At 36.1% G+C, this 13,441-nt stretch overlaps 1 protein-coding gene across 5 annotated transcripts; it reads right to left on the bottom strand.

The window, feature by feature from the left end:
- Positions 1 to 6,139: 6,139 nt before the first annotated feature.
- Positions 6,140 to 12,872, bottom strand: LOC114309574 (uncharacterized). Of its 5 annotated transcripts, XR_014333708.1 has the most exons (6): positions 12,760 to 12,829; positions 12,557 to 12,638; positions 9,387 to 9,571; positions 9,209 to 9,277; positions 9,041 to 9,108; positions 6,140 to 6,530 (listed from the first exon to the last, which is right to left on the bottom strand). XR_014333708.1 is itself a non-coding variant. In XM_082875720.1 (5 exons), the coding sequence occupies exons 2-5, from the start codon at positions 9,414 to 9,416 to the stop codon at positions 6,399 to 6,401; spliced, it is 300 nt and encodes a 99-aa protein (XP_082731846.1). In that variant the 5' UTR covers positions 9,417 to 9,571; positions 12,760 to 12,863; the 3' UTR covers positions 6,310 to 6,398. The 5 variants fall into 5 exon arrangements, 4 of the variants coding, with proteins under 4 accessions (XP_082731846.1, XP_082731848.1, XP_082731847.1 ...); XM_082875720.1 differs by lacking the exon at positions 12,557 to 12,638 and having other exon boundaries at positions 6,310 to 6,530; positions 9,041 to 9,109; positions 12,760 to 12,863; XM_082875722.1 differs by lacking the exon at positions 12,557 to 12,638 and having other exon boundaries at positions 6,310 to 6,530; positions 9,041 to 9,109; positions 9,512 to 9,571; positions 12,760 to 12,851.
- Positions 12,873 to 13,441: the final 569 nt, after the last annotated feature.

Raw genomic sequence — 13,441 nt, 5'->3', positions numbered from 1 at the left:
CTGGGTAATGGGCCGTTATGGGCCACAATACGGGGGAGGGAGAGTAAAAAGGCCTTAAAGATTAGTTCGGTCCCGGAGCTTTGAAGATAGTCCGGTCCCAGACGGCCTTAAAGTTAATCTGGACCCAGAAAGCTTATTGTTATCTCGGTCCAGGGGAGCACTACGGATAGCTCGGTCGCCAGGATGCCACACTCAGAGTTAGTCCGGTCACGGTATAGCGCAGCTAGCTCTGTCGGACCTAGCTAATGGTTAGCACGGACTTAACAATACTATGGTCAGCATTGGGAAAACCGTGGTAGCAGTGAATGGAAGAACCGAAGTAGAGTTATCTTGGTCTAGTCTGCGGCTTAGCATAGCTATGCTTACCTCGATCATATTGGAGTCCGACCATGGAAAAACCATCTCACATGGTTTAAGCAGTGAGGGGAGTGTTGAACGATAAGCATTATCTTTCAGGAGTGTGAATCCAATGAGGACTCTACATGGAGGAGTAAGAGTCCTACTAGGATTGTGCCACACGGAACCTATAAAAGCTCACAAACATCACCTATGGAGAGGTAACACACAACTTTGATTCCCAAACACACAGAGCTTTTTGTCTTTGTCTATTTTGCTGACTTAGGCATCGGAGAGGTATCCAGCACACACCCGCCGGCTAGCTCACGTTTGTGTTTTTAGGGAGTAAAGCGACGACATACGGAGGAGCGCAAACTTGATCAACAGGATTATACGGGAAGAATATTTCGTGCCCGTACATATCTCTATTTTATTTATCATATATATATATATATATATTAAATTGGATGGAGAGTGAGAATTGTTGAAAAATTGGGTTTTATATGGCTTTTTTTGGGCCATCTTTGAGCTCAAAATTGAGTGGGCCCCGAACATCTTTTGGGACAGGTCCAAAGAGATGACGTGTTCCTTACCGCGTGGCAAGTCACGTGGTGAAGACGGTTTGTCAAAACCATTTATGAGTGAATGACAAGTTGACGTCGTTTTCGGGTTCGTGGAATAGGAAATTTAAGGTAGTAAATGTGGGTTTCCTTGAAATGGGTTGTCCCATATTGAAACTTTAGGAGAGTTTTTTTGTGTATTTAAGCTCTATACTACAACACTTGGGTTGGGCCCCACAGGACACCCCAAGTTTGTAGAAGGGAAGAGTTATGGACATATAGAACCTTGGCTAAAAACCACCACACGGACGCCGCCGTCCGATCGAGCCGGGCGCGGGTGTGGGGGTCGGGTTGGTTCTAATATTAATTTTTTGGACAAAATTTTATTTAAATTTTTTTCAATTTCAATTTGAAATTTCAATTCAAATTTTTGTTTTCCTAAAGTTGTTCCTCTTCCAAAATTGTTCCAACAATTTTAAAATAAACTGTTTCAACAGTTTAAAACTGTTCCAAGACGCAGCAGACAGATTCAGTTATATAACTACTCTGAATCTATTTGAATTTCAAAATAGTATCTGTTGACACTAGTTTGCACCTGTTCAGTCCAAACAGTACCTGTTCAGTCCAAACAGTACTTGTTCGGGGCTGTGAATTTTGCCTATAAATGCAGATCATTCCAGCAGTGTTGTGGATGAAAAAATAGTCTGAAATTTCAGTTTTTGCTGTCCTAAATTTTGCTCCGAGTTGCATTATTCTTCATCTTAGTTTTAGAATTAAATAAAGAGAGTATAGAACATAGGTTTGGTTCACCGTACAAATTTGTTTGAAGTGCTACTACAAATTTGTGAAGATCATTGTATCTTGGGAGATAGACACCACTCAACCGTAAGCACTGTAGCGGGGCGAATCTATTTTAAGAACAGAGTGTCACACACTCGACTTAATCATTTATTTTTTATTTGGTTGGATAAAATAAATTCTGTAATTTATTAATTTTATTTATTTATTTCAGTTTCAATTTATTTTATTTATACAGAAGATTGTTCCAATAAGAATAATCGATACGTAATATCCTAATGAGATACATGAATTACGAGTTAGTGGCTAATTCACTTGTATCTAATTGAAAATTTGAAATTCATAATAATGTGTTAATTAATAGTCTCAAGACACTCGTTAACATAAATAAAAAAAGGTAGAGATTTTAAAAAAGTACCCATACAAGTGGTTTTTTGAAATTAAGCATGATGTTCAAATGAAGTCACCCTAGGATAATCATATGAAATTTCTTCTAATTCTACATCTTTTCTTTTTCACATGTGTTTCCAAGTAAACCATATGATGAGTGACCCCCCCTCCCTTTTCTTTTTTTTTTTTTTTTTTTTTTTTTTGCAATGCAATAAAAATAGAACTACCAACCATACCACTTTATAAAGAGATGGGTGGTTGTTAATTAAGATTTGTCACATAAAGGATAACATTCACGCTAAAGTGAATCTTTATTGATAAAATAAAATGTGGTCAAACAATTTTTGTGGCCCAATTTAAAATGTACATGTAAATAAGTAAAGAGTGACATGCATTAATTTTTTTAATTTTTGTGGGTGTATGAAGAAATATTGACAATTAAAATTTTAGTGATATATCTTGCATTTTGATTATAGAGCACACCCACAATCAGACTATTAATGGGACAAATTAATGAAGTTGAAAGTGCAACAATAAATATATATAAAAAAATGCAACAATAATTTAATCATTGTAATTATTGTTTTCACATTTAATATATTGGGTGCTCTTTATTTTTATTTATTTTTTTATAAAAAATATAGATTGCAAATAGGAAAACTAATTACAAATTAATAAAATGCAACGGAGTGTCTTAGACTTATAATTAGTTTATCCATTTTCTCATCTATCTAATTTTTCTCATATTTTTTTTGACATTATGTTTGAATATCGGAATTGTCAAGTAAAATAATTTCCCATTTGTTTTTTATTTATTTTTAAATGCAAAAAACTCAATTGGTGAAAGAATTTTATTTTATATTTTTTAAAGCAACCAACTTTCTGGATAAATACCCAAAAAAATATATTATTCGTAATATTTTCTTTTAATATCAAACAATATTAAGTGTTTCTAATTTATTAGTAGGATTCTCTGAGAGGCTCCTTATATAAGGAAATTGCTGCAATAACCCTTAAAATATAGTTAGCCTCCGTTTGGGAAGTGGGTTGGCTTTTTCACTTTTTTTTGACTATTTTAGCCTGGGCTGAAAAGCTTGATTTGGGAATGATTTTTTGATTTTTTGACTTTTTTGACTTTTTTTGTGAGAAAAGAGTGTAATGATTATGGGTTAGATGTGCTATTTTATTTTTTGTGGCTAAAATAGCCTATTTTGTCTTTTGTGACTAAAATAGTCAAAAAAACCTTAAATAACTCTTCCCAAACGGACCCTTAGCCACCATTGTATACTACTTAAAAATATAATTATTATTTTTTAGGGATTTTTATTGATAAATCCCATTTAGAAGTGTTTTAACCTAAAAAGTCCATAAATAAATTTATTAACCCATTTAGTCCAATGTATGTATAGTTTTATTCCATAAAGTCATTTTTCTTGATTTACACTTTTTTTTTAGACTCTTATGCCCTTTATATTTAATTTTGTTACCCTTACAAATATTTTTTGAACGGTTAGCAATTTTATAATGTAAATATTCATATTTTAACATTTACATTGGTAAGAATGTAAAATTGGCCTGTGGCCCGTGAGCGGTCCGAAGATCGCCCCCGGGTCGGGACGGGCCTAGTCTGTTAACAATGTGAATATTCACATTGACATGTTAACGTTCACATTGATAGAAGTGTAAAATTGGCCCTCAGCCCGTGGACGGCCCGAAACCCGCCAGTAACCCGTGGGCTGCCCGGGGCGGGCCCGGCCCTACCTGGTCCATTGACAATGTGAATATTCACATTAACATATTAACATTCACGTTGATAGGAGTGTAAAATTGACCCGCGGCCTGTAGGCGGCCCGAAACCTGCCCGCGGGTCGGCCCGATTGACATGTTAACATTCACATTGATAAGAATATAAAATTGGCCCGCGGCTCGTGGGCGGCCCGAAGCTGGCCCGTTGCCCGGGGCGGAGCGGGCTGTAAATATGCATATTTTAACATTCACATTGGTATGAATGTAAAATTGACCTGTGGCCCGTGGGCGGTCCGAAGCTTGCCCCTATGCCGGGGCGGGCCCGGTCCGTTGGCAATATGAATATTCACATTGACATGTTAACATTTACATTGATAGAAGTGTAAAATTGGCCCGTGGGCTGCCCGGGGCGGCCCGGCCCGGCCCGTTGACAATGTGAATATTCACATTAACATATTAACATTCACGTTGATAGGAGTGTAAAATTGACCCGCGGCCTGTAAGCGACTCAAAACCCGCCTGCGGGCCCGGCTCGGCCCGGTCCGTTTACAATGTGAATATTTACATTGACATGTTAACATTCACATTAATATGAGTGTAAAATTGGCCCGCGGCCCGTGGGTGGCCCGAAACCCGCCCGCGGGCCCAGCCCGACCTGTTTATAATATGAATATTCACATTGACATGTTAACATTCACATTAATATAAGTATAAAATTGGCCCACGGCCCGAAGCCCGCCCGTTGCCCGGGGCGAGGCGGGCTGTAAATATTCATATTTTAACATTCACATTAGTAAGAATGTAAAATTGACCCGTGGCTCGTGGGCGGTCCGAAGCTCCCTCCGGGCGGGGGAGGGCCCGGTCCGTTGACAATGTGAATATTCACATTGACATGTTAACATTTACATTGATAGAAGTGTAAAATTGGCCCGCGGCCCGTGAGCGGCCCAAAACCCGCCCGCGGCTCATGGGCTGCCCAGGTCGGGCTCGACCCGGCCTGGCCCGTTGACAATGTGAATATTCACATTATCATATTAACATTCACGTTGATAGGAGTGTAAAATTAACCCGCGGCCCGTAGACAGCCCGAAACCCGCCCGTGGGCCCGGCCCGGCTCGGCCGGTTTACAATGTGAATATTCACATTGACATGTTAACATTAACATTGATAGGAATGTAAAATTGGCCCGCGGCCTGGATCGGGTTCGACCTGTTGACAATGTGAATATTTACATTGACATGTTAATATTCACATTGATAGGAGTGTAAAATTGGCCCGCGGCCCGTGAGCCACCCGAAGCCCTCTCGCGGCCCAGGGCAAGCTCGTTTGGGCTCGGGCTCGGGCCCGAGCCTAGCTCGATAACTTGGGCTAGGACTTGGGCCATCACTTTGAAGCTCGGCCCGCATAAGGCCCATTTAAGGCTCGGCCCGAGGCACGGTGTCTTTTTTGTGGAAAATAATAAAATTTTGGGAGAAAAAATTTAAAAAAATGGCGAGGCTCACCCAAGCCAAAGTCTAAGCCCAAGCCCTTTGGCTCGACCCACCGGGGCACTCAAAGCCTGAATACCTTTGTGCTAGGGCTAGGGCCTAGGCCTAATTTTTTGGCCTGTGGGCCGGCCCGGCCCAAATTTTAGCAAGCACCCACGAGGCTTTATATGGGTTGGCCCCGGCCCGAGCTGGGCCGAGCCCTTACTCATTGATGATATGAACATTCACATTGACGGTGTGAACATTGACAGTGTGACACTACAACAAAAAACACTTTTAGCGACCTGTTTTTTAGTCACCAAAAGTGTAATTTTAGTTGCTGAAAGTATCCGCGACATGAACAAAATTGGTCGCTGAAGCCCTGTCACTAAGTGCTTTGGCGACCAAATCAATTTTGGTTGCCTTTATAAATAAATTGGCGACCAAATATTTCCGTCGCCAAAAGACTAAAATTTCGTCGCCATAAATTAACATTTAGTCTCCAAAAGTAGCCTTCAACTAATGACATGTTAAGTTTCAGCGACATATAAATGCGTCGCTAAAAATATCTTTCAGTGACTAAAAGAATTGGTTGTTGAATGTTAACACTTTTGGCGACCAATCAAGTTTTGGGTCGCTAAAAAAATTGACACATACTTTCAGCAACATAAATAAAATGTCACCAAAAGTAAATTTACAACTAAAAAAATCTGTCACCAAAAATTCATTATTTATAATTTTTTTTAACAATTTCCCTGTTCAATAAATAATTCATAAACCTATAAACATAAGCAAAATGTAATTCAAATTAACACACTTATGCAAAGCATCCAAAATATAAACTTAATTCAAAAGTAGTACCATATTAAATATAAACCGCATATCAAATCCAAAACATCCAATTTAAGTACAACTCTCTTACAATCCCAAACTTGAAACATGTAATGCCCAAAAACCTTCTAAACTTGCAAATTCATAACAAAAAACCTATGACAAAATATATCCAAAAATTCAAAATGTAATCCTTTGATGCTCCTTGAACTTTATGCTCCCCGAACTATATTTCATCCATTGCCAATTTGTCAAACATGTGAAAAAAACTTCAAACATGTAATTCCAAAAAACTTTCCAAGCTTGCAAATTCATAACAAAAACCTATGACAAAATATATCCAAAAATTCAAAATGTAATCCTTTGATGCTCCCCGAACTATATTCCATCCATTGCCACCAATCTGTCAAACATATGAAAAAAAAAATTATAATGTTAAAATGTTAATAATAAAGGTCTTGGTCTAAAAACATTGGTTTCACATTATAGATGAACAAATAGAGAGCAAATTTTCCTACGGTGAATTACAAAATTTCAACATACCAAAATCAAAAAGTAACACATGATTCACTAGTTAAACTTGCATATATTCCCAGACTCTACAAATGGATCGAAGAGTATGTTAATTGCTCTGTCATCAAAGAACATCTGCCACCCAGAGAGAAACTACTCATCTTCGCCAAAACATATTTTCAACAAAAATAAAAATATGCAGTTTTGAATTGCAGACCGGTTTTCTTTTCTATGTACTACTAGTTCTTTTGTTCTGTGTTGCGAATTAATTGAAGTACTTTAAATTTCTATGTATAAGGAGCTAGTTATTGCTCTTGTTTCATTTCAAATAAAAAGTGATATTTTTGTATACAAGCTGTGAAAGAGTAATGGTGTGCATTAGAAATAGAGTAATGATATAGAAACATAAAAAATAAAAATAAAAAGTTAAACAGAATTTGTATATGGAAGTGCATTAGCCACAAAATCTTGATAAAGAATGGCAGTTGAGTCAGGATTGCACAAAACAATGAATAAACAAAGAATTTTCTACACGAAAAAAAAAAGAATAAATAAAGAACGACTCGGAAAAGGATCTGTGCAGAAGGAAGTGTCATGTATCAGTACACCACCTCTTCCCCCACATTTTTAGCTTAATTAATTCAAGTTCAACCATGAAGAAGGGTTGTGACCATTGTGTGGCTCGTAATCAAATGTGAGGGAGAGAACCAGTGGTGCCGTTGTCACCTTGTCTAGGTTAATTAGTTCTAACTGCCTCAGCCATCCTTGAGTCTTGATCTTGAAGTCTTACCTACTCAAAATTGGGCCGGTTTGGTTGTTTTTGTTCAAACTTGGCTTGAAAACTTAACGAGCTTGAAATTGTGTTCAACCTTGGTTTGTTTACATAAAGAATCGATTTCAAATGAATTTTTAACAAGCCAAACACGAGTCGAGCTCGAGTAGGTTGATTTGTTTAACTGCCCTATCTACTAGAGCTGGAAGAATTTCGAAGGGCTACGGCATATTCAAGGTCAATACGTTGTTGTATCCCTATGAATATTTCTTTTTCTAACCAAACAATTACTAGTACACCTATTGTGATTCCTAACCCTTGATTTACTGTTGACGTGAAATATTTTTCAATGTTTTAAGTTACATGGCTGTGTCGTTCTCACATTACAGGGGAAAATCTGAGAAACTAAGGATCAAAGGTTGCATGAAGAATTGATAATTCCCACTGCCAAACTATTTGTATGATCTTCTGCAATTCCACACAAATCCTAGATAACAGGGAGGAGGCACAATTTAAACCACATAATCTGAGATTACATATGGTAAACTATTTTTAGTACTATTCTCTACAAATAAACTCAAGATCATGTTGTTACAAAATGTTAAATAATTTAACCGTCAAAAGAACAATAATGGAGTTGTTGACAATGAAACTAATGTCAGCAGGACATAAATCATTTATCCTCATTTTGCTAAGTTCAACGAATTTGCATTATATTTGTAAACCAGTCCAGTAGTTTGGATCTGATGTGGCCGTGAGGCAGGGCCAGCGAGATTGGTCTTCATTTGGACAGTCATAAATTAATGGATGTATTTTCTTGATACCTTTGATTTACCATATGCTTGTGGCCTAGCCTATTGAGCTGCGAGGAATGTAATTTTAAATTGGGCTAGGCTTGTGTTCTCTCTTATTTGAGATATGTGTGCCCTTTGGGGTTGGTTTGGGTACCCAAGGGTACGTGTACCATTGTCCAATTTTTCCTTTTTGGTAATAAATGCTTACTTTACCAAAAGATAAGCCATTTACTGAAAAATAAATAAATAATAATAAAAATAAAAAACAAGTGAAATTTGATGAAACCTAAGAAGTATGGACACGGACACAGACACAACACATGGAGGACACGTGCAAAATAAAGTCTAAAGGAGAAGAATATAAACAAATTTAGATTATTTTTGTTTTATCATTGAATTTCAAGTTATTTCATTTAAACTTGTAATGTGTTTCATGTGTATCTAAGTATTCAGAAGTGTTCGCCGAGTGTCGTGCCATGTCGGCATCGGACACAACATGTTACTTTCTTAGAAATATCCATGCTTCTTAGGATGAAACAGTGACAAAAATTCACTCTTGAGATTTGGTTACACCTTACCCCTATGAAAATTGGATCTCAGGTTCACTTCAACTCGCAATTTACTCAGATCCCAGGAAAATAAAAGGAAAATGCTCAGACTATACAGAAATGCTTATTTGGACCATAATGGTTAAAGTCAAACTTTGTCAAAAAACTAACATTAGTAGTTAAAAAGCTTGCATGGAGCATAAATATGTACACTACGTTATACTTATTTTACGAAAATGATGTCATGGAATTTATCATAAAGCTAATGTTGGAACCGAGAACATACTTCCTCATCTGGATTTACAGGACTGCCAGTTTCTCCAGTTACAGCCTTGGAAGGATCATCAGGCATTCCTTGCATATACCACAGATCAGGTAACAAACTACAACCTTGTCTATTCATTGATGACAATTTCATTGTAATGAACCAAAATAAATAAATAAATTATCATACAGGATTATCCAGGTTTCCGTAGAAATTTTCTCCTTCAATGATTGAAGGCTTAATATCCATGGGTGTTTCCTACAAATCCCAAACAAAACCTTTGGGTAAATCAAACATCACCACCATCATTATTATTATTATCATGTCTGGCAATGACCAATTAATATTTGGTCATAATTCAACTCACCATGAACTGAAAAAAGAAGATACGAGTCATAGAACCACAAGAAGATTTTAAATCAGGCTGCCAAAAGGGGAAATAATTGACCTTCCAATAATAAGGTGTTACAGTTGTCTTCACACAAAACGTACCGGTTCTATTTGGTCCAAACAAAGATCCCTCCCTCCCTTGCTCAGATCTCTCAGAGTTCCCTGCCCATTCAACAATATGGTGAAATAAAACAAGAAACCACCGCAAAGGACAAAAGAAAAAGGAAGCCATGATTTGTACGATTTAATAACAAGAATAAAACTCAATCCAAAGCCAAACTCAGAACATGTAGATACCAGGATTTTGGGGAGAAACATTTCTCTCAATAATAACAGAATAATCACCATCAACAACAATTTCAGTCACCTAATGTTACCCAACACATTTATTAATTTTTTTACATAATTTCCGTCAAATGAAAACAAGATTTCACAAAAACCATCATATTCATCATTTACAAACAGGGAATTTGCAGATAGTGATGCCCTGGTGAACATTTTTTTAATTAATTTTGTTATATGCCTCTACTAATGGCCCCGTTTTTAGCAGGATATGACAAGCATGGAGTAGATTCAACAGTAATAAATCATGTGCAGCTTGTCAAAGATTTGAGAAATTCGAATTCAACTCAATTACCTAAACGAGCTGAGGTTAAAGATTTAAGAAATTCAAATTCAACTCAATTACCTAAAGGTGCTGAGGTCAAGGACAAACTAGAGCTTTGAAAAACAATTAAACTTGAATTAATATACACTTTCACAGAGAGAGAGAAGATTACAAGCATAATATTAAAAAAATGATGATATCATTAACAATTTTCATATATCAAGTACCGAGAGAGAGAGAGAGAGAGAGAGAGAGAGAGTTGTTACCAATTGCTACAGTGGCAAAATAAGTTAATTTAGCCTAATACATGGATCCTAATATATCCTAGGTCACAAATTTATCAACAAGTAAATAAATGACATTAGACCAAACTCCAAGAAAGAAGAGGAAAAGCCAGTGCATGTTCAATAGATCTCTAAAATTCAGATTGAAACATGGACGTGAATGGGGAGAAAAAATCCATCCAAAGGGAGAAAAAAAAAAAAAAAAACAAAAAAAAAAGAACACAGAACAAAAAGAATCAATCCACAAACAACACTTCAATGGGGAGAAAAAATGAATCAACTAAACCGATTCTTTTCTATTTCATTTTCCTTTTTTCTGTTCTTTTTCAAAAAACTTCTAAATGCAGCAAAAATAGGCCAAAAACAGCACCAAAAACAACACCGAAACAGCCCAAAAACAACCCCAAAACAGCCAGAATAGCAGCAGCATAGGGCAGAAAAAAAAACAGTAAGTGGAGAACTACAGCAGCACTGCAGCAGCACAGAACAGAAAAGAAAAAAAAAATCAATAAGAGTAAAACTGTAGCAGCACAAAGCAGAAAGAAAAAAAAATTCAGTAAGTGTAGAACTATAAAAATATGAAAAAGTCTTTCATTCTTCAGGCTATTCTTTCAGGTTGAGTTTGGCAAATGCTTTTTTAGTATCTTTAAAACTTAATTCCCAAACGGGCACAACTTTTTTGGCTAAAAAACCAGTGCTATTTAAGCCATTGCCAAACAAAGTAAATAAAAAAAATTGAAACAGAGCTTAGTTATATATTTCTAGCCTCATATCATCTAGGTGATCTCAACCCAATATGAAAAACTCAGTACAGATCAAAGCTATGGCTCAACTAACTCAGATGTGACAATTAGAAAGTTAGACATTCATCATTTGAGTTCAACAACCAATATCACTTCCAAAAGGTGCATATAATTGTCACTGATAAATCTAACATAGCCTATTGTTTATATTTTGCTCTTACATAAAATAATATTAACTGATCTAATGGTCTGTGTGTGTGTGTGTTGGGGGGGGGATAATAGATGCCAATCTCAGTTATGTGTTCATGACCTGATCAAAACCAAAATAATGGTAGAGAATCAGATGTTAAAATAAGCTTAAATATCTTCTTTACGCTAATTATCTTTAATTTGATTTAATTTTTCATCATAAAAATTTCAAACTTTTTAACGATCACTGTCATTGTCCATGCAGGCTAACACGTTTATGATCGATCAACACACTTATCTCATGCAGAAATAGTCCCCAAGAACAAATGCAAAACAGGATATTCCCAAATGCCAAGAAACTGATGTTTCATAGAATAAATACTTTATCATGATGCTCAATAGTAAATGGAATCACCAAGCCAAGGTGGAACAAATTTAGTGGCAACCATAACATATTCTCGAAGGTTCTATTTCTTTTTTTTTTGCTTAGAGCAGGGAAAAAAAAATCAATTAGTGTAGAACTGCAGCCACATTATTTCTTTTTCTAAGTGTAGAACTGCAGCACAGACCAGAACAACAGCCACATTTTTTTTTCTTCTTCTAAATTTGTAGAACTGTTGCACCAAATAATTTTCTTCTAGAAGTGATAAAATTTCATGCAATCAATAAGTGTAACCAATTAAAAGATAGAAGAAAAAAAATGTACTCCAGATGTTTAGCTCTAGGCTTCAACTTGGGCAGTGTAGAAAATTGAACACTTCTCAAAACATGTTATATATGTTTATTTATTAATGCTTGAACTAATTAAAACAACAACAACAACAAACAAACATGAGATGATTACAATTATTATTGGAGAAGCTCTTCACCACATATCAGTCCCAAAATCAGTCCCAAAATTAGTCCTAAAATCAGAATATCAGTCCCAAAAAAAATTCAAAATCAGAATATCAGACCTAAAATCAGAATATCAGTCCCAAAAATAGTCCTAAAATCAGAATATCAGTCCCAAAAATCAATAAAAATTGATCAAATTTACTGCATCAAAACAAAGAAATTCAATCATCCCAGAACAAAAGTGGGAAAACAAAACAAACCCAGAACCGAAAATTCAATAATCAATGCATTCACACGAAACCCATTAAAATTTTCAATAAACCCATGTCGATATGAGCAATCAAAATCAACCCATAGATCGATAAAACACAAAAACACGAATTAAATAATTTATATATATATACATTCAGTGTGTATATGCACGTAAGAGATCTCAAAGTGAGGAAAATCTGAGATTTATTATGGGAATTGCTCGATCGAGACATACCCGATTGGAATATCAGAATATCGGTCCCAAAAATAGTCCCAAAATCAGAATATCAGTCCCAATATCAGTGCTGTGTTGTGTTCTTCCATGCCGAACAAGAGAATCAAATTGAAGACAAACAAGAAAAATTGGAAGAGGAGACTGTAAGAGAGGGAGAGGGAGAGGGAGAGGGAGAGAGAGACGAAGAAGAAGAGAAGACATACCTGTGCGTGTCTTCTGTTGTGCCGCTTGAGGTTGTGAAGTGAGAGAATGAGATGAATATTAGGTCAATCCTTGTGTATTCACCTAAAAGGGCCAGTCAACTGTTGAACATAAAAAATAAAAATTAAAAAACAGTTTCAAAACTACGTCGTTTTGACCCTCAATTTATTGGCGACGAAAATTATTAAGTTGCTATAAATATCGTTTATCTTTTCGCGACTATTTTAATTCTGTCGCCAAAAATTTACAATTGGCGACCAAAAATTTCGTCGCTAAATGTTAATTTGGTCACGAAAACATATTTAGTGCTCCCGCGCAAAAAATTAAGTTGGCGCCAAACGTTTTTAGCGACCAATTGAGATATTGGTCGCCAATAGTTTATTTTTTGGTGACCAACAAGTATATTGTCGCCAAAAATATACAATTGGCGACAAATTTCAATTTGGTTGCTAAAAAACGTCGCCAAAAATGCTTTTTGTTGTAGTGTGAACATTTACATTGACGATGTGAACATTCACATTAGGGGTATTTTGATAATTATGTCACCTATAGGATGTGAACATTCACATTAGGAGTATTTTGGTAATTATGTCACCCATAGGACTTATTGAAACATAAGAAAATAATGTAGACGAAATGAAACATAAGTAGATGAAAAGGGTATTTTGGTATTCTTATCTCAAA

Source organism: Camellia sinensis, chromosome 6 (assembly GCF_055761805.1).
Source record: "Camellia sinensis isolate YWXY chromosome 6, ASM5576180v1, whole genome shotgun sequence".
Classification (NCBI taxonomy): domain Eukaryota; kingdom Viridiplantae; phylum Streptophyta; class Magnoliopsida; order Ericales; family Theaceae; genus Camellia; species Camellia sinensis.
This window is presented reverse-complemented; position numbering and strand designations above follow the sequence as displayed.